Source organism: Labrus bergylta, chromosome 15 (assembly GCF_963930695.1).
Source record: "Labrus bergylta chromosome 15, fLabBer1.1, whole genome shotgun sequence".
NCBI classification, from domain to species: Eukaryota; Metazoa; Chordata; class Actinopteri; order Labriformes; family Labridae; genus Labrus; species Labrus bergylta.
The window spans coordinates 24,766,485-24,788,550 of NC_089209.1; the positions used below are offsets into that span (position 1 = coordinate 24,766,485).

At 42.9% G+C, this 22,066-nt stretch overlaps 1 protein-coding gene across 1 annotated transcript; it reads left to right on the forward strand.

Moving 5' to 3' along the window:
* Positions 1-569: 569 nt before the first annotated feature.
* On the forward strand, positions 570-14,094 carry ufl1 (UFM1-specific ligase 1). The gene is made up of 19 exons (XM_020636698.3): positions 570-785; positions 928-1,073; positions 1,677-1,705; positions 2,219-2,316; positions 3,075-3,189; positions 3,329-3,459; positions 4,634-4,692; positions 5,857-6,003; positions 6,244-6,419; positions 7,220-7,399; positions 7,504-7,630; positions 8,312-8,434; positions 8,605-8,725; positions 8,811-8,977; positions 9,683-9,813; positions 9,957-10,037; positions 10,118-10,203; positions 11,863-12,043; positions 13,640-14,094. Exons 1-19 carry the CDS (start codon positions 709-711, stop codon positions 13,862-13,864), a joined length of 2,400 nt encoding a protein of 799 aa, XP_020492354.2. The 5' UTR covers positions 570-708; the 3' UTR covers positions 13,865-14,094.
* The last annotated feature ends 7,972 nt before the right edge of the window (positions 14,095-22,066 follow it).

Genomic DNA, 22,066 nt, shown 5'->3' on the forward strand with positions numbered 1-22,066 from the left:
GATTTTCAAAGAGATGGGAGGTCGCGAGGAGGTGTTAGGGGGGTCACAAATACTTGGACGGAAGTGGGGGCGAAATTGAACCAAAATTAAAATCAACTCACTAATTACATCATTACATGTCTTTTTAGGTGATATTGATCTCTACATAACCAAATTAGTGTTCCTTTTCTAAGAAAATTGTTCAATGTTATAAAAAAACACCCAACAAAACTTAATGATTGATTAACAAGGGTTGGCTTCTACTACTATGACTGTTGATCATTGTTGGGACACAATTTATAAAAGAGTGATTACAAAAAACATTTTTAAAAAAACATGACTTTTAATTGTTGATAAAATAAGGAAAAATATAAAGAAGCTGGTTATTTAATTTTTGATATTTGCAATGTAAAATGAATTCATGAAAATGTATGCTTTATGTAGATCCACATTGCAAAGTTTGGAACCCCTGAGAGATTACAAACTCTACCTGCAGAGGGCAGCATTACACTTCTCAGTGTACAGCCTGCCGGAATTACTTTAGAAGAAGAAGAAACTCCGTGCGTGAAAGTAGGTGAATGAAGTTTGGTCTTTACGGCTCTCCGTCCTACGTCACTGAATGTTGACGTGTGGATAACCTGTCTCGTTAGCAGCACAGTTGTTTCTTGGTGGATAGTTGATTAAAGTACAAGACAACTGACTGTAATTATAAACGTATAAAGAGCAACAATGGCGGCGGACTGGGAGGAGATTCGTCGTCTTGCTGCAGACTTTCAGAGAGCGCAGTTTACTGACACAATTCAGAGGTACAAGCAGCTGTTAGCCACTAAGCTAATGGAGCTAACAGGAAACTTTCATTCAGATAGATGGGATTTAATCCTTTCTACTGACAGCTGTCTTTACCAGTATTGAATAAAACATGTGACGCTTGTTTGATTATTCCCGCAGGCTGTCTGAGAGGAATTGCATTGAAATCATCACGAAGCTGGTGCAGGACAAGAAGCTGGATGTGGTGCACACACTGGACGGGAAAGAGTTCATCACTCCTGCACAGATCAGCAGAGAGATCCGAGACGAACTCTACGTGCATGGAGGTGAGCTCAACACCAGATTCAAACCCATACACACAACAACATACCTTTCTAAACAAGCAGAACTCATCAGCACTGTTTGAAGATAGAACAGGTGTTTATTGACATGTGCACAGGTTCAGGACAGTACAGGTCTGAGTCAGCTTCTACAAAACAAAGTTAAGATTACATATAAAATAGAATATCATTACAAGAAAACAAGAAAAAGTCAAAGTAAAAATAAATAAGTTGTAGTCACAGCTTAGTGATTTAAAATAAACTGTACAGAAGTTAAACACTGTATTAAAGCAAAGATATAGTACAAAAAATAACAAAGGGGAACACTGTACAATGAAATGAAAATATAAATATGTTTTCTTGTCTCTTATTGCACCTGAGGTTATTGCACACATATTTTTCACATGATATAATTGCACAGTTTTTTGTTTTTAAGGTTAATATTGCACACTTGTATTGCACTGTGAGGTGTGGGGTGAACTACTTCCTTCCCATCTTAATGTCCTGTGCTACAAGTCTCACAGCATGAGATGCTATTTATCTATTCCTCTGATTGAAGTACTGTACTGGATGGTAACAGTGAACACATACTCTCATTCTGTTTCCCAGGGCGGATCAACATTGTGGACCTCCAGCAGGTATGTTTCAAAAAGTAACATTTTTGCTTTGACCAACTTTGTCTGTTTCTTGTTCCTATATCATTCAGATTCAGATTCAGATTCAGATGACTTTATTTATCCCAGAAGGTTTTTTTTTCACTTTCACAGCCTTGTGAGTCTTATTAAAAGAAATCGACACAAACTCAGGAAACAAACAGCCTGATAGCTGAAGGAATAAAAGAGTTCATAAAGAAAATATATATTGTATATACAGGGCTTTAAATTAACTTTTTTTTATCACCAGCCAACATGGCTAGTAGATTTTTAAAGTTGCCAGCAAACCAGATTTCCCACCAGCCGAAATTTACGAGCCACTCACGACCTGACAGCCATTTAGAATTGAAACTCCTCGTTTTCTTCTTCCTCCTTAATCTTCATTGTCCCATGTGTCTGCAGCAGCAGCCTTCCTTTTTTTTTTTTTGCTCTTCTGGTTTTTTAACTCCTGACAAACACTCAAACGTCCCATCATGTCTTTCCACATTTCCTTTTCAGATTATCAACGTGGATTGGGTCCATGTGGAAAGTAGAGCAAACGACATCGTCAAGTCTGACAAAGGGGTTCAGCTCGTACTGGGACAACTTGTCGATAAGTGAGTGACACTGTAACCACATCAGTGTAACCCAGTAAGACACAGGCCTTCATATATTTAGCTGTTCATGCTGTTATATAGTCAGACATTACATAGAGAATATAGAAATGTGAAAGTTGACGTCTGTGTATCTATAGACATAGAATTACTTTATTGATCCCAAACTGGGAAGTTGTGGTGTTACAGCAGCAGGTTAACAGATCAAATAAAACAATATAAGAATAAGTATAAGGTAGTAATCACTAAAAATACAAAATAAGTACTAAGAATATTAAAAAAAAAAAAAAAAAAATGAGAATAAGAAGAAATATATACATCAATGATTTGACTTAACATTACTTCTAGTCTAAATATGAAAAATTCAGAGCTGTGCAATCACTGATATGTGTGTTAAAGTGTAAGAGTGTAGACATGTTAACAGCTGAAACTGTGAACTAAAATGACGACCGGGCAGACAAATTAATTTAACTTAAGTGTAAGAGTAATGTGTAAACTTTTACAATTTACATAATACGCAGAGTAGATTAGAAAATGAAAAGACGGAGATGATCATGATGACAGTTCTCTGCTCGCTAAAGGTGAGCTGTTGTAGAGGGTTATGGTCTTTGGTATGAATGTCTATATGTATTCGCTATGATGCTTTTCTATTATGTCAACTGGATTCTGAAAAATATGTACATTTAAAAAAAGGTCATTCAGAGTGAGTGCTGAGTTTTCCATGCTTGGTTAACCTGTTGATAATGTGTTGATGGTTGCAGTACGTACCTGGACCGGCTGGCTGAGGAGGTGAACGACAAACTGCAGGAGGCCGGTCTGATCAGTATATCAGAGCTGTGTAAGAGCTATGACCTCCCCGGAGACTTCTTATCCGAGGTGAGCGACTCTGCACCCTCATTCAGTACCAGCATGTGTTCATCTCTCACGTCAAAATGTGTCATATTTGTATTTGGACGGTCGTCTTGTTGTAGGTTTCTGTTAACTGTGTGTCATGTTGTCTTGATGTTTTCCTCAGGAGCTGTCAAAGCGCCTCGGGAAGCTCATCCAGGGAGAGATGGACCAGTACAACAGAGGGGTCATATTTACTCCAGCTTTTGTTGCTCGCCACAAGGCCAGGATACGGGGGCTTTTCAGCGCCATCACGAGGTGAGCGGCGTCGAGATATTTACACATCTGGCCTCGAGCGAGGGAGGGGAAAGTCACCAAGAGCAGGTTGAAGCAGTTAGTGGAAACTGAAAAAGTTTCTCATCCTTCGCTCCTGGTATCTGCTCCGTCTCAAGGTCCACCCTAAAATCTGGTGTATAGGACGCACTTTTAATACACATTATATTACCTGAAAAGTTGGCTGCGTCCTTTATACCAGTGAGACCAATATACCGCTGTAGGTACCAGATGTGCTCGGGTGTTCAGATCGACTTGGGGTCCTGAGCCTGCTAGTGAAGTCACACAATATGTACAGTGACCGCCCACTGATGATATGACATTTAGCACCAAAACAACATAAAAAAATGGAAAAAAGACAAAGGTACATGACTGTGTACATGATTGTCGTCAGAAGTAAAGGAACTACACATCCCACAATCCATTGCGAATGATATCGTGTCTTCTTAAGAGTAACTTTTGTCTTAATGCAAGTGTTGTACTATCTTGTAGTTTGTGTTGTGGTAAAATATAAACTACATTCACTGCGGCATGACATGGTTGTTAGGCTAGTACATTTCGTGTTAACTAACTAACTAGCTAGCTAGCCTTCTAGCAGACTTATCTGTTCGCATACGGCATCGAGGGGCAGGAAACATTGCCATGGTAACAGCAAGCTCAACCAATCAGAAACACTCTTGTATGACGTCGCTAGCCGAGTCGATCTGAACAGCCGAGCACATCTGGTACTTACACTGGTATAAAATGCTGACACACCCGCGCCATCGTCACTGAGAGGGCAGCCGCCACCATCCCCCACTGCACGCCACCTGAAATGTTTCTACTTGAATTGGACTCGGTTCATTGCTAGCTACCTGTGAGGAAACGTAGCGACACAGACCTGGCTGGCAGCACCACTTTTTAACTGCAGGGTCAGAGTGTTTTAACTTTGTGAATGAACTCTGTCCTCAAACTGTGCTTCTCATCTCTCATGCCCCGGCCTCCGTCTGAACAGTTTTATTATAACGGATTAAAACACGTTTCAGGGATTTATCAGAGTCCAACTTGTCTGAGCGAAGCTGAGAATGTAGTTCAGAGAGGTTTAGAGGAGATTACCAAACACGTCTTTCACCATGTCAAAAGCTCTTCTAATGTTTCACTTCATGCTCTCCTCCTGCAGACCGACCCCCGTGAGCAGCATGATCGGAGCGTTTGGATTCCAGGAGCATCTTCTCTACTGTGAGGAAACTGCTGTGACATTACGATAACATTGTTTTACACCGAACCAAAATATAAACACAACACTTTAGTTTATGCTCTAATATCCGACATCATGATGGGAAATCAAAGACCTGAAGCTCAAACCAAAGACATTTCACTTTATAGTGAATACACCGTTTCTACCTGACCTGTGCAGTTATCATTCCGTCCAATCAGCAACTTGATGTGCCGCACTTGTCAGGTGGAAAACACAGATTTAAACACACTAGTTAACACAATGTGAGGGAAAAAGGCTTTTTGTGTACATAGAAACAGTCTAAGATGTTTCATGTTATATTTATATTTTGTTGTATTTTAGTTCAGTGTGTATAATATTTATTTACATACAAGTCAAGTCCCGATGCGGACCAAGACTGGAAATTGGTCTGGTACCAAAGACGTAATCAGGAATAATTACTAGAGAAGCACATATTAGGTAAATTTAGGGTTGATACGGATAATGATGTTTGTTTTATGACATCTTTTGGTGTTTCCGTTCATCCATGTGGTGACACATCAGAAAAACTAGTTTCTGAGTTGTAAAATGATTGGATGAAGTCGGAACAACAACTCGGAAACTAGGGAAGGAATTTGATGCCTGACTTGATGTCATATTTGTCATCGCATGGGGGCAATATATCTATATCTATATCTATATATATATAACTTGTAACAGTGACGTTTCACACATCATCTTCTTTGTAGCGTCCACGCTGTTTGTTGTTGATGTCACAACATTCAGACTTTTAGAAATTGGAGCAGTATGAATGCAGCATAAGACTCCCACAATGCCAACAAATGTCACTGGTGTTTGACATGAAAACAAGTCCGAGTTTGTTTAAGAGGTGGCTAAATTGATTTAGCACGACAAATAAACATCAACCCCTGACATCAGGTCATGTCTGTCAACACGGCCGACGTTGAACCGATTCAGCGGTGCATCACTAATGTTAACTCAAATGTAAAAAAAAAGTGATATTGGCAGAATGGCAGTAAAGCCCTGTTTTTAAAACTTCAGTGTACATACAGGCTTACATTGTAGTTAGCATGGATTAAGGGTTACATTAAAATGTGACTGCTCCTGAACTGTGCTTGATTAGATGTATTTCTTTATGACCCTATCTCTCTCTCTCTCTCTCTCAGCCGTCCTGGAGGAGTTGGTGAACACTGGACGCCTCAAAGGAAGTGTGGTTGGAGGTCGTCAGGACAAAGCGGTGTACATCCCTGACATTTACTCTAAAACACAAAACAGCTGGGTGGACTCCTTCCTGCAGCAGAACGGATACTTAGGTAAGACCTTGTTGTCTTTTACATTATTACTTTTGTTGAGGATGGTTTCCCTCTGCAGTGGTACATAAAGTTTCTCTGAGGAGTTAATGTAAGTTTCTCTCCACCACGTCGGGGGTAGAGTGTTTTAATCATCAAAGAAATAAGAAAAGCTTCTACTGTTTCATCATGTCTAAAGTTGAGGTTGGGGTATTTAGTTCATGTGTGTGTGTGTGTCTAAGTCTGGTTGTGCTCCCCCTGCAGAGTTTGATTCGTTGGTCAGACTGGGGATCCCGGACCCCCCCAGCTACATCAAGAAGCGCTTCAAGGCCAACAAGCTGCTGTTCCTCCGAGCCGCCTGCGTGGGTCAGACTCTGGTGGACCAGGTGGAGGCGTCTGTGGAGGAAGCCGTCAACTCCTCCACGTGGACTGATATACAGGTACACACACGCACTCACGCACGCACGCACACACACACGCACACACGCACACACACACGCACACACACGCACGCACACACAACATCATCTTGTTGTTGAGGCAGCACCAACGATCTAGTTCAGTTAGTCGACTCGAGCTGCGCTGATTTCACTTTTTTTATTTTTTATTTTTTTGGTGCAATAGTGTGAGAAACTGGTGACATAAGCACGACAAATGAGGTACAAAAAAAAACAAGCGGAGGAGATTAGACGATACAAAACAGAAGAAGCGTAGGACAACAACGACAAAATACAATAATATAAACTAAAGAGAACAAAATACTGAGACATCTACGGACACACATCAACTGACTACAACTAGCAAACTATACGAAATACATACAGGTTACAAGAAGTGATAGAGAGAGGGGGAGGGGGAGGGGGAGATGGTGCTTTGTAAGGGGGACTTGAGAGGGAGAAGAGAGAATTGAGCAGTGTTGAATATGTTGATGTGTGTATTCAAGTTGTGGTGTGAGAGTTTGTGTAATGATTACACTGATTTCACATTTGACACTCACCTGACCACACCTCCTTCCAATTGTGACCTGCTCCTCTCTCTCAGCCCCCTCCTCACCAGCATCCACCTGTAGGCTCCCACTGGGGGGGGGGGGGGGGGGTTAAGATGTCATCCCATCACTCTTCAAATATCTGCATGTAAAGTAAAGCTGTGAGAATTGATGTTTTGCTGCAGTAATAAATATATCATAAGAATCATAAGAAATACCAATGTGAGTCGTCTGAATGTTCTCATTCTGTTGCAGCCGATTCTGCCCAGCTGCCTTTCAGTCGAGGACGTAGGGATACTGATAAACCAGGCTATGAGAAACACGAATGTTCAGACGGCAGCCCGAGTGCTGGGAGGGACGGTGGTCGTCAGCGAGAAGTTCATCAGCAACTGTCTGTCTGTGTTTGATGAGGGCATGCAGCAGAAGGCTCAGAAGGTAGAGCATCCTTTAACATACAACATCATGCAGAGAGTCGGGCGGTGTGACGCCTTGAAACACTTTGAAGTACACTTTGGTTTTTTTTCTGATTGGTCTCTCAGGAGGTGAAGAACAATCCAGTGTTTTTGATATCTGAAGACGATCTGAAGCAGTCGTCCATGCTGACGGAGAGCTCGGCACTTTCTAAAAAGGAGAAGAGAGAAGCAGAGCGCAGGAAGAAGGCTACAGGTTGGTTAACTCCTCCCTCCCCCCCAGAAAAAGTCAAATCTAGAGAAGAAACTAGACTTGCTTTATTTTCTGCTTCAGGTAGATGTCTGACCTTGTGTTCAGCCTAAAGAAGAATCCTAGTGCTCACTGACCTTTTTTAACTTTCTTGCTCAATGAAATAGAAATGAGCTTGGGGGGGGATTCAGGAGAGGCTGCATAATGAACCTCAAGCTCACAAGCTGACTATAATCCTGCGTCTCGTTAAATAAAAAACAATTAAAAAGGACAGTGTTGTGACTTTAAACACTAAGAAAGCAGCATTCTGCACGTGTCTCATGTCCGTCTGACACTCAGCACTTCATCAGGTTCATGAACTTAAAGGAAAGAATTAATGTTTGAGGCTTTTTCTTTTTTTAACAGAATTCGGACCGACAACTTTAAGGCTTGAGAACAGACCTACTGTTTATGTAATCTTTAATTTCTGCATGTGGAATAAAAAGCAATCAAACACCTCGTTTGAGATCAGTCATGCAGTTTGTGCAGTGGGAGCAGCTCAGTTCAGCTGTTTTCACATCTGCACTCCTGAAAATATCTAGATAGGGCAATGAATCCTGGCTCTGAATCTCACATAAACACCTGTGATGTTTGACTCTTGAGTTTTCTTGGATTATAAATCATCTGACGGCTGCTTTTGTCTCCCAGAGGGCAGCGGCAGCGTTAAATCAGGCGGGGGAGGAAACGCCAGGGAGTACCGGATCCGTAAAACCAAGAAGAAAGGGAGGAAGGACGAAGACAGCGACGAGGAAACAGGACCTTCACAGCAAAGTAAGAGTGTCTCCATGTGCACATTAACTCTGTTCACTGAGCTGTTTTACTGTAACAGGAGTTTAATGGCTGGTTGGCCACAAAGCTCTGCTCTGTGCTGTTAAAGCCTTTCTTTTTAGAACTGTAGTATCCCTTTGAGACTAATTAGCCTGTGTTTTACCTCTGCTAAGATCGCAGCAAACAGACTGCGGCCCCCTTTATGGCCCAGGAGGAGATCGTCGCAGTTTTAGAGGAGAGAGTGAGCGACTGCCCCGAAGAAATCCTCTCAGAGCTGGCAGAGCATTTAGTCAGGTAAGTGGCTGCTTCTGCACAGCGGCATGTTCTCTGTTATCACACAGAATAAAGTGTATTCTCTTAACCGTCCATGTCTCTGCAGGCCTCTGAATAAAGCCTATCAGGAGGTGCTGCGGGCCGTGTTCATGTCCTCCAGCAGCTCTCCGTCAGGGGCCAACAAGAAGAAGAGCATGAAGGAGCTTCAGGAGGAGATCACCAACCTCTACAACAACATCCGACTCTTTGAGAAGGGGACCAAGTTCTTCTCTGGTGAATGCTGCCACCGTGCAAATATGACCGATAAAAGCCTTTAAAGATGGAGTCAATAGATTTGTCCTGACAATATTAAATATAGACTTATACTAACATAATGATGCTCAATCATCAGTTCTGGGCCTCCATTCATGTGTGGTGGTGACTGTGTCTGCAGAGACTCTGTCCTCTGACTGGATTTTCATGTTCTGGTTTGTTTGGGTTGACTCTGGAAGTTTCTGGGAGGGGGAGCTGATGTGTTTCCTCCAGCCAATGACAGCATAGCGGCAAAATATATTTTGGGGTCATTTTAGCCTTTATTGGATAGGACGGCTGAAGAGAGACAGGAAATTGCCGCTGCAATGAGGATTAAATTTTGGGTTCTGAATGACCAATGGCTGGTACAGTACATCTTTACATTCCTCCAGTGTGCCTCAGCAGGAAGCAGTGAGACGGGATGTAAGAGCAGCAGGATTATTGTGCTTAACATGTTTGTTTGTTTATAGAAAAGACATGGACCATACAGAGAGGTCTTTTTATTAAAGAAGGAGATCCTATTTGAAAGCAGCAGTAGCATCAGTCTCTCAGGAGTTGCACATCACCATTAACAAACACACTAGTGTAAGGGCACAACACTGTCTCTTTTCCCTTCGTTGTATTATGTACTTGTTTGGACGTTTCAGATTCAGAGGTAACTTAACGTTAATCCTTTTGATCTCGCAGATGAAACTCAGGTCCTGATTGCCAAACACGTCCTGAAGACCCTGTGCGCCGATGTCACCAACATCCTGGTGAACTTCCTGGCTGCTGACCTGATGATGTCCGTGGAGAATCCCGGCAGCATCACCACCGAGGTGAGAAAAAAAAGAAGTGTGTGTGTGTGTGTGTGTCCTCAGGCGGGGAGGAGATCTCTTTAAATCACGTTCGAGTTAATTAGGACTCCATGTTTGAGAGATGCTCTGTGGGAGTTGTTAGAGTCTCTGATGTGTCGCCTCAGGTCAGAGTGAAGATCGTGGGCAAGCTGTCGGAGGAGACCAGAGGACCTCTCATGAAGCTGCACAACAGTCTGAACGGCAAAGTGAGTCCTGTTAAGTTACATCACCAGCTGCTCCCTCAAGCAGTGACACAGCAAACCTGATCACGCTCTGTTCTTCACAGACTATCGAAGACTTCATGACCAACATCGAGAGCTGTGCAGAGGTGTGCGGCTTCATGCTGAAGAAGGGAGACAAGAAGAAAGAGAGGTAATGACGCAGCTCAGTTTTCATTCTGGGTGTTTTTTTTTGCTTACCTGTAGTTTGTCTTTAGAGTATATACCAGTATTTCTTTCACCAGAGTCCTTTCATCCACTAAATCTTTCATCCTAAATAATAATAATGAATAATAATTCAGAAGAGTGTTTAAACCAGCAGTGGAAAAAGAACAGGCTGTGATGAACGCTGTATAATGCAACTCAAAGCACGTCACAGAGGTGTGAAACAATGCGATGAAGATATAAAAAATTGGGTGACTTTAAAGTAAAAAATGGAATCTAATAATAATACATTTTATTTAAAGGCGCCTTTCAAAACTCTCAAGGTCAACTTACAAAGCAGAGATAAAAACAACAAAGTAACAACACAAAGATAAAATTAACATTAAAAACACAAAAAACACAAATGTACAGGATGTAAAGGATTTTTGAACTGACAGACTGAATATGCCAGTTTAAAAAGATGTGTTTTGAGATGAGATTTGAAAATGGAGAGAAAGTCGATATTACGGATTTGTGGTGGGAGGGAGTTCCAGAGGTGGGGGGCAGAGCGGCTGAAGGCCCTGGACCCCATGGTGGACAAGCGGGTGGTTGGTGCAGTGAGTTGAATGGGAGAAGACCTGAGAGTGCAAGTAGGTGTGTTGATGTGCAGGAGTTCAGAGAGGTAAAGCGGAGCGAGGTTGTGGATGGCCTGGATGGAATCTGTTCTTTTTGGCCCCCCTCGACGTCATCACACACGTTTCCAACATCACCGATTACCTGTCCTGATGTATCAGGCCCCCCCACCAGGAACCTTGGCTTTATTTCTGATAGTGACTTCACATTCTCTCGCCAGCTTCTTTCAACTCCTTACAATGTCAAAGTTATGTACAAGAGGTCACCGTGCTGAGGCCCGGTTAGTCCTGGAGCAGTGTGAGTGGTACGGGGACAACTGGGCCTGGTGGGAGTGTGCCCTGAGAGACAGTGATTAATGCTACTGCAATTGTTTATATACCAGGATAAAGCCAGTCGTCCCTGTCCCACCTGCAGCTGGTCCAAAAGGCTGCTTACTGGGTCTTAGAAGAGGAAGCATATAGCATCCCTTTATTGGCTCCCAATGCATTTAGGAATCAAATGTAATGTTCTGTGCTGTTTGTTTTTAAAGTCCTGAACGGTTTGGATCCCCTGTACACAACAGACCTCCTTAGCTCTTAAACTTCATCTAGGCCTCTTACATCGTCGAACATGCCGGGGGGGGGCTGTCCCTCGCTCACTGCTCAAGCTCAAGGCAAATTTATTTATAAAGCACATTTCAACAACAAGGCAATTCAAAGTGCTTCACACAACATCAAAGGCCTAAAACAAACAATTCAACATCAGAGAAGAACCATGCGGACATTCCTTGGCATTTTTACTACCTCCTGATATTCCAGATTTCATTCAGGGAGTCTGTTTGGTTTACTGTAACCAGGGGATACACTTTTATTTATCTCGAATACTCAGTTTATTGCCTCTTTCCTAGCTCAAAGGTGATCGGGCCTTTGCAGCCAAAGCCCTTAAACTGTGGAACACCCCCCTCCCCCTTCCATCAGGTGTGCCCCCTCTGTCAGGTTTAAAAGTGCCCATATATCCTGGATTATAGATTGAACGTGTGTCTCTGTGTGTCATGCAGACAGGCGCTGTTCGTGCACCGCCAGGCTCTCACTGAGCAGCTGAAGGAGACCGAGGATCCCGCTCTGGTCCTCCACCTGACCAGCGTGCTGCTGTTTCAGGCCAGCACCCAGTGCATGCTGCACGCTCCAGGACGCTGCGTGCCCCAGATCATTGGTACCCTCACAGGCCGAATACCCGCGGTAAGTCCGACCCTCAGAGTTATCAGAACAACTCAGTCGTGTGTGGCTGGAAGCTGTGAGTGCTCAGTTTGTTGCTGTTACATAATCTAGAGGTGGGGTTAAATACCTGCTGCTTCTCTGCAACAGCACAAAGGTGAGGTAACCTGTAACTAGTGCTACCTCACTAGTGTTCCTGTATTTTTATAAACAAAGAGGTTCAGTTTGATCCCACTGAAGCAAAGTTTTACCTAAAGCTGCACAATTCAGAATAAACACATCGCTAAAGTCTGAATTTATCACAATTATTCAAAGAAAACACTTTTGATGTCGTCAATCAAAGCTTTCTCACTCAGCATGTGAACATTTCACCATTTGTACGGAGGACTGAGTATAATGTTCATGCTTTCACACCTTTGTGGAGCAGTCAGATGAAGCTAAAGCTAAGCTAACAGCTACCCTCAGATTTATTAGTGCCAATTTAGGGAAGGAAAAATATCTGTTTTTCAGATATATTCCAGATGCAGGAGGGACATTTTGTAAACACAGGTTTACAAAATAAAAGATTATCGCATAATTGATCAATGTTAGCTAACTCGCATATTTTTCTCCTATCATGCAGGCCTAGTTCTAACAAAATGTTTGACATGTAAGTTTGATTCAAACAACTGAAGGTTAAAGGTCTGTTTTCTCAATTTCATCATGATGATAGAAGATAAACCTTCTGATGATTATGTGAAGATATTAATCTACCGTCCAGTCAAACACTCCCAAATGTTTTCTGGAGATTTCGTGCTGAAGGCAAACTGATTTTTAAGTTTGGTTTTTGAGTATGTTTTTACAACACTAAATAATCAGGACTATGAAGTGATTCCTGATGCAGCCTCCTTACAGCACTTACAGGAGCAATATGTAAAAGTAAACTGAATGAAATGATAAAGGTACCTTACTATCTGATCAGACATTAATGAAACATGCTATGTTGAAGTGCTGGCTTCTCTGACAACAATGCAGCAGCCAGTATGTCCTCCTTCTAACTTTAGATTCTGCTCCTGAATGCTCTGGATTTGTTTGGACCAGAGAAGTAAGCTAACCGAAGAAACGTGCTCAAACTAGGATCAATATTGGAGATGATTTTGAAAAATGGAGAGAGGTTAGAACACAGAAAGGTTTACAGACCAATGCAGAGCTGGATAAACACTGAAGCTACAGTGTCTGCCCCATGGCAACCATCAAATCTAGAGAGGAGAGACAGCTCCTGTCATGTTTTTAATTTGTCTGCAGTACCACTTTTAAACACTAGGTGTCAGAGTTACATATTGCTGAACAAAAATGTTCAGGAGGATCAGCCCTAACTCAGTCGTAATACTCCTTTATTTGTGCTTCAGTGTGGTCTTTATGCTTCAGCAAATGTTGGCGTCAGACTGCTCCATCTCAGGATTGTTTACATCTTGTCTACAGACGCGACAGCTGTGTGTTATCTCCATCTGCTGCCAGCAGTCTCAGAGTAAGACGCCATTTGTTTGGTTAAGTTAAACTGCTGAACGTTTGTGTGTTTGTGCGTGTGCGTGTGCGTGTGCGTGTGCGTGTGCGTGTGCGTGTGCGTGTGTGTGGTTGCAGGAGCATCAGCAGCTGCTGTCTGCCTACCAGAGCCTGGTGGTGAAGCAGCTGGTGAGCCAGAGTCAGAACAAGAAGCAGGAAGAGGCCGGGGACAACGAGAAGGAGAAGGAGAAGGACGAAGAGGAGGAGGAGGGAGGGAGTGTCCGCACGCAGCTCATGAACCTGACCCCACAGGTCAAAGAGCTGGTGCTGTCCCAGAAGAAAGCGTCCGTCACAGAGGAGTGAACGTGTCACCGAGTAGAGGAATGAATGTCTTAAATGTTCATATGAATACTAATAACTCTGCGAGGTCAGATGATATTACTGTATTCATGTGATGGATCAGTGTGGGCGTAATTCTAAATGATGAAAGTAAAATTCCTGTGTGGGATGTCTCCCTGTTTATCTAATTTAAGACAATTAACCCTCAATGAGGGTTCGATATCCCTGAATTCATTAAACTCTCCTCTTCCTCCTCCCGCGTTTGAGTCATTGTTTGGTAAGATTGAAATGATTTCTGTGCCTTTAATCCCCGATAACAAAATGAGCCTGAAGGAAGAATGCACGGGAGTGGGACGAGATTTTTTGTGGCAAGAGCTTTGATTTTGGATCGTCTTCGAGTGCAGGTTTTATTCTCAAACACGCTCTGCAGCTGTGAGGCAAGATCCCTAAAGTCACAGCTGAAAGAAGTGACATGAACCTCGAGTTGAGAATATATTAATTCAAAGGATTTGAATGTTTATGGCTGTCACAACTTTGTAACAAAACAGAGCAGATTAAATGTTTGAGAATATGATTTAACATTTCATTAATCTTCATCCAGTGTGTATGAAAACCACACTGAGACACTCATGAGTTGTATATCTCTTTCTTGTGGCTTTTTATGGTATCTGTATTTATTAACACAACAGACCAGTCAGACAAAGTGTAGTTCTCCTTTGAAACACTAGGGTGCGCCAGGCACTGAAGTAATTTTACAGAAAACCACTGAGGATTATTTTGATCCAGTTTGAGGGCCAGAAAAAGACTTGACATTTTCTACATTTGAACTCCAGCTATATTTAGATCAAACCGTAACTATGGTAACAAAAAGACACGTCACACACACACAAAACAGAGATGAACTACATGATCTGAACTGTGCTGATGTTTTAATACTTACTCACCTGCAGACACAACTATGGAAGCCTGTGTGTGTGTGTGTGTGTGTGTGTGTGTGTGTGTGTGTGTGTGTGTGTGTGTGTGTGTGTGTGTGTGTGTGTGTGTGTGTGTGTGTGTGTGTGTGTGTGTGTGTGTGTGTGTGCGTGCGTGCGTGCGTGCGTGCGTGCGTGCGTGCGTGCGTGCGTGCGTGCGTGCGCGCGTGCGTGCGTGCGCGCGTGCGTGCGTGCGTGCGAGTGTGAGAGAGAGAGAGAGAGAGAGAGAGAGAGAGAGAGAGAGAGAGAGAGAGAGCAGTTAACCCGTCAGAGAGACCCACTCAAAAGAAGTCAAGAAACAGGGACCCCATGGCAGGGAGTGTGAGTGGAGCTAAGCATCAATGATTTAAAAAAAGAAGCTTTTTTTAAATCAAAACTTTGAGATGAAAAGTTTAAATTATGAGATAAAATAAAACCATGAGGGGTGCTGATGGCCTAGCGGTTAGGTTGTGCCCCATGTACAGAGGCTGTAGTCCTACAAGGGGGGCAGCAGGGGCTCAAGTCCGACCTGTGGCTCCTTTCCCACATCTCGATCCCTGATCTCTCTCTAGTTTCCTACTCTATATGTCCCGTCAAATAAAGGCTTAAAGAGCTGAGATAGTGCTGTTATCATTTTGTATTCCACGATAATGAAAACAAGATCATCAAAATTAAACGATGAGTCGCATGGCGTGTTGCTCTCATATTGTTTTTGTAGATTTTATGACGTGGTAATGTTTCAAAGTGTTTGTTGTTATATTTTGGCCACAAGAGTTCATCCCCACTACCTCAGAAACACAGCTCATTTATTTAGATGTATTTATTTTTTACTATATATTTATATTTGGATGTATTTTTTCATGTATTGCTTGTTTTTCGAAGTGTTCAGAGTGTTTAAGTTTGGTAAAAACATGTGAAGAAGATGTTGTAAAATCAACGAGAAGTGAAGTTTAATTATTGTGATCTCAATATCAGTTATAGTAATCATGATTATGATTTTTTCCAAAATCTAGTAGCCCTACTTTGAGATGAAACGTCATTGTAATGAAAGGGGCACAGATGGCCTAGTGGTGATGTAACACCCCATGTGCAGAGGTTACAGTCGTGCAAGTGACCTGCCCAGGTTTGAGTCTGGCCTGAGTCTCCTTTCCCACATCTCATCCTCTACCCTCTCTCTCTCCCTGTTTTCCAACTCTATCCACTGTCCTATCAAATAAGGCAAAAAGCCAAATAATAAATTATATGATAAAAAAAAACCAACATTGTTTTAGAAAACATACACACCAACTCCACATTGATTTTAAGGACTTTGGGTGGAAGCCCTGAGAAGATGCCAAGACTTGACCCAATTCAGTCTCCGGGAGGAGAGTGTGGGATCCACCAAATGGCTCCATGTGATACATGGTACTGTTGCATGTGGATGGTAAATGGCCTGTTTACCCTAACTATGCATACCTGTACATGGTAACTCTCTAAGACACCCCGCTAGGAGTGCAACCCAATCCAGTACACCGGTGTGCAACAAACAAACTATTTACAAATGTACGATATTTACATGCCACCGAGGATAAGGCCCTGCAAGACGCAAAGGCCAAGCCTAGGAGGCAGAGGGGCTGTATAAGTCTGCAAGACTAACCCAGAACATGGGCAAAGGCCCCACCAAGCCTGTGAACAGAAGCCACCCAGGTCAGCCTGAAGCTGCTAGGTTGACCGAGGGAGACCCTATTCTCTGCTGAGAAGTTACACCCAGCACCTGCTCTCCAAAGGAGGGGCTGGCAGCAACATTGAGACGGTAGAAACTGGAGAATGTGGACTTAGATGACCATGTGGCTGCAGCACATATGTCAGTGAGAGAGGCTGGTAGCAACACTGCGAGTGTTCCCGAATCCCTGATGGGGCAGGAAAACCCTAGAGAGCATATACATGTCATATAGTCTCCACAGTGAGGCAGCTGAGCTTTTGAAAAGGGCCTGCCTATATGTCCAGATTCAAAGCAGATGAAGGGCTGATCAGGCTTACTGACAGCCTCTGTGCACCTCGTTCTGTTCTATATAAAAGAAAATCCTGGTGCTGTATTTTAATTATAATCCTTCAGTGGAAAACTTCAAAACAAAAAATGGTGCTTGTTACTGTTCTCTCTCTGTCTCTCTCTGTTTCTCCCTCCTTCCTCTACCTGCTGCACTGCTGTGCTCAGGGAGGAGGACGAGGATTAGAGGATCAGGTAGAAGAAACAGGGGCACACACACTCTGAGCAGCGATGTGGTGAAGAGCTTTGGTTCCCTATTTTTACAGGTTTCCTCATGCATGTCAAGATTGCTGGGGTTTGGGCTGGACATCACAGATTATTTTCTGACTTTTGGTTTCTTTAGGTAAGACTTTCTTCTAAGGTAGTTTTAGGGGAGGAGCCGAGAGCGAAGACCCATGACGTGGTTGGCTCTGCACCTTCCCATCTTTTGTTCTTTTTGGCCGGGTTCTGTTGTGTCTTTGGTTTCTTATTTATTTTTAATTACTTTTGGTTTAGTAATTAAGTAATAGTAAATTTAAAACTGTGAGGCGTCCTTTTATGTTTTTTTGCTCTCCGTGTTTTGAGCCTTGAGTTTCATTATTTCAGTGAAGGAGGCCGTGCTTCAGGTCTGTGCGCTGTAAGTCTCTTTGTTGTACACAGCTGCTGTTACACACACAAAAGAATAACAAGAGAAATCCTCCATCTCGTTTGTGATGATCTGGCTTGCTTTAATAGGCCTTAAAGAAACTCAGTCTGTTTCATCATCACATAAATACTTCTCACAGGACTTGAAGGGTCCTCACAGTTACATTTCATGGCGTCAGTAAAACCTTGAGTGGCTCTTTGACCCTGTATTCTAAATCCTTCGGTTTAAAGCCAGTCTGCTTCCAGATTAAATTAAACAGGCCGTCAACATGAATGTGTTAAAACAGCTCTACCATCATTTCACAAAACCAATGAAGACATTTAAGGAGAAGTGATCAAGCTCCCCTTTTCCTGCGTGAAGTAGAGCTCCTAAAATCCTGTGAAATCCCGTTATCAGCACTGAGACAGAAGGAAACCCTGAGCCCCGAGCTGTCAGAACGATGATAAAAACGCTTCTCTAAAACTTGCTCTGTTAACTTTGTCCCGTGGGTTTCTCACGTTTTGAACGCGGCGTCCTCCTCTAAACCGGAGCCTTACATGTGACTGCACCATGTGCTGCGTGGAGGCAGACACACACTGTCTGCATCCTGGCAGCGAAGGAGAAGCTGCCGAGGAGAATATGCATGCGTGAGGTCATCATACACACAAGCACATGCTCCACATTGCCATGGAAACAAGCATCTCCTCCACTGAGGCTGGATTCTTTCTCTCTCTCTTTCTCTCTCTCTTTCTTTCTGCTGTCTGTTTTTTTTCCCACAGAGGCCTCTGGATCTGGCAAGTGAGAGATGTCAAATGAGGAATTAAATTCTAAAATGAGAGATGCTAAAACAGAGCCTCCTACTCCCAGAATATGATTCATACTAAAACAAAAACACTGAGGCAAAATATAAGCTGGCAACCAAACACAGATCCCTTTAGAGACCATAGAGACCGGCTAAATGGATAACTTACATGTTTCCACTTTATTTCCCCAAAATAGATTTTTCACGGACCCCAGCTGCACCCCCCAGCTGTGTCTGACCTCTCTTTAGGCGTGTTAGTGTGTGTGTGTGTGTGTGTGTGTGTGTGTGTGTGTGTGTGTGAATGTGTTGTGTGTGTTTGTGAGTGCATCCTCCAGACTGGACGTCGTCCACCTGTGCTGTGAAGCTTGATTGGTGCACAGCAGCAGTGAAACAATCAACCAATCAGAGGACGGCACCTGCCAACTCACACCTTAACCTATTATGCTGATCCCCATTTTAAAACTCACTTAGTCTGTTTTCGAAACCACATACTATACTAGTACTTCCTGATTTGGCCAAAATGCAGTATGCAGTATGAGAACAACTGCGAGGTCCGCAGTATGCCAAAAATACCAGGATGTCATACTGATTCTGGAAAAATGTACAGTATGCATCAGACCAGTCTACCTTGCGTACTGTTTCCCACAATGCAAAGTGCCAGGTCAGAGATCAAGAGAGCGTAGCTGTTTGAACTCGTCGGTGGCGGTGACTGAATATCTTGCCACATTATGAACCAATAACAAATATGACTTGTTCATATATTTATATGTCTTACCACCTCAGAGTTTCCTGCTTTGTAGACTGTACAGTGCCACAGCTGGACCAGCAGCTGCAGTTACAGGGTCCTTGGCTTGCTCTATTATTACATATTATTCACAGCTGAGTAAAAGTTAAACCTGAATGTCTGAAAAGTATACTACAACTTTAATAGCATGCCAATCACATTTCAACCCAAGGCATTGTGTATAAATGACAAAATATATGAGAGAGTGTAGACTTTTTTTATTTTAATTATGTTAATTACCTCCAGATGGACTGTTGTTTACTTCCGCATTCCAGGACCGGAAACCAGCTTAACCGGGGCCAAGCATACTGCAAAATAACCGACAACTGGCAGTCATACTGCATACTACTACTATACTACTATACTATACTATGCTATACTATACTACTGCATACTGATTTAGATAGAGTATGTAGTACGTGGTTTCGAAAACAGCCATATAGTGTTACATGAGGTAAACATTATGTTGGAGTAATCCCAGGATCAATCTGCAGAGGGCGCTAAATGGCTTGTTCTGAAAATCAGGCGATAGTTCCCCAATATGACATCAAGAATTTCACGAGATGGATACAAGCCTCTATAATCGTTGAGCACCAGGTTCAGGAAAGCTGTTCACTTGTTGTTTGATTTGGTTAGTAAGTGTAAGTAGTTTTCATTTAAAGAGTGCTATGCATGGTATAGTTCAGGGTCTTGCTTGTGACAGGCAAGGCAGGTAACCGTTTTGGGCCCCAGACCAGTAGGGGGCCCCCGAGGGCTGACAAACTTAAACCAAAGCAGTGGCCCAAAATGTGCAAATTTTGCAACGACAGTAGGAAACCTCCCTAAGGGGGCCCCATTTGACAGCACGCACTCTCGTAGCCCTGCTAAGCTTCACACATTATTGCTGGGAAAACCAAAGTTTGCCAATGAAAGTCACTAGAATAAGTTGCCTATAGGAGAGAAAAATAAACTTTTTGGAGGAGGAGTAAGCATCAGCTGGCAGACATAATGATCATGAACACTGGTTATAGAGGCCCCCCCCGAATGGATTTGTGCCTGGGGCCCCGACAGGCTCTAGAATGGTCAATGATAACGTGAACAGCATTCACTATCGAGAAATCCTGGAGTGTTGTCTGACTAAATTGACTGTGAAAAATGATGTTGCGTCAAGATCATTTGGCGGTATGCCCAATCTCCCTGCCCTTCACGTTCTTACAAGGAAAGCTATAAGGCAGAGAGATAAGCAGCAAGCATCAATGACAAGCATGACATTGATTAAGTCAGAACAGCAGAAAAGAAAGAGGTGGGTCAGAGGAGGGACACAAATGCGGCTTGCAAAAGTAGGCAGGCTAGAGCAGTTTAAATAAGGCGGCATATGTACTATTTGGCCAATAGGAAGCTTCGAAGCTAATCAACTGGCCATCAGCTGATGAAGCCTTCGTGAGATTAGCTGTTACCAAAACTCTGGCATGGCACTGTGACCTGCCTGAACTAACTCTATACACTCCATTAAAGTAGCTGTCATGTTCTCTGTGTTGTTCTCCGATGTGCAGACGCGGACTCGACGCACTGTCCTTTTTCTTTTTTCAATCTTTTTCGAGTCCGCCTGTCTTGAAAACTAGCTGTTGTATAACGGCATTACGTACAGAGGAAACCGTGCTTAGGACCGGTCAGTCCTGGAGCAGTGTGTGTGCAGGCCAGCAGCGGGATGGGGAGGGGGGACAATCATGCTTAAGCAGGGTACTGTATGGGACAAATTTGCATAGTTTGAGTGCGCCCTTCAACTACTAAAGTCAAGTACTTTTTATCTGTCCACCAATGCCTGTTAGTCATTTACAAACAGCTGATGTGAATGTTTGGCTCTGGTTTAACACTTCGATTCACAAAGGCTTCAAAATCAGAAATAATGGGTTTCATGATGGGAAAATAAAGTGTGCATACATTAAAAAAGACGTGTTGGGATGCCGTTTTCAAGGACATTCAGTAAGGGTATCTCTACTAAAAGGTGTTTGACTGACACTGAAAGGAGTTTTTGATTCTTGTTTTATTGAAAGGATGTTAAACGGGTGCATTACAATCACACGAGTACCCAGTGGGGATTTAGCCACCAGGAGAATCAGATCTTTCTATTTGGGATTTTAGTCAATAACATCAATGCACTCAATCCACTCGAGGTTATAGGGATGCTTGGTGACTCTGGTTTCCATGGCAGCACATAGCAACAACACTATGTGAAAAATACCATAGTGTTAGTCTGAGACACCACAGTCCTTGTATTGATTCAGGAACTAATAGATCATTGTTCAAGCAGTGTAATCTTCCATTTTCTTGACCTTTCAGATCTGCCTTTGAGTGGTAATTTGAATACTGCAGGACTGTCACTAAGGGCAACAAGAAGATGCCTCTCCAGAAGGGGAATATATTCTACGGTAGCGGGTACATTTCACACAGTGACGACATGAAACCGACACAGAGGACTTAAGATTCTCAGGGAAGATGTACTCAAGGTGACACAAAGATCCCTGTGCTGTTCCCGTCAGGAGTTAGCAGCTTCACAACACAGCAGGTGTGAGAGCAACAATCAGCAGTTTCCTGTCAAACATCGGCCTCAGAAGACTACACTTATTATCCCTCATGTTTATGTAGTTTAAGCTTTGAGACGAAGAGGAGAACAAAGCTGAACTGTTTCAAATTAAATGTCACGTATTCATTGATAATACTTACAATTTTACAGAAACATTAAAGGAGTAATCAGTAAGATATCTACTGAATTAAATGATAAAGTGAGCTTACTATGATCAGACATTAATGAAACATGCTATGTTGAAGTGCTGGCTTCTCTGACAACAATGCAGCAGCCAGTATGTCCTCCTTCTAACTTTAGATTCTGCTCCTGAATGCTCTGGATTTGTTTGGACCAGAGAAGGAAGGCGCTTTTAAGACACCCCCCATACATTTTGGACGCCCCTCAGTTTACCAGATATGAGAGCAGTTATCAGGTCAACAGGTGTTGCAGTGATGGAAGCGGTCAAGAGAAGTGGTTCAGATAGAAGTGATTGTACCCGACCTAAAAAGCCTCTG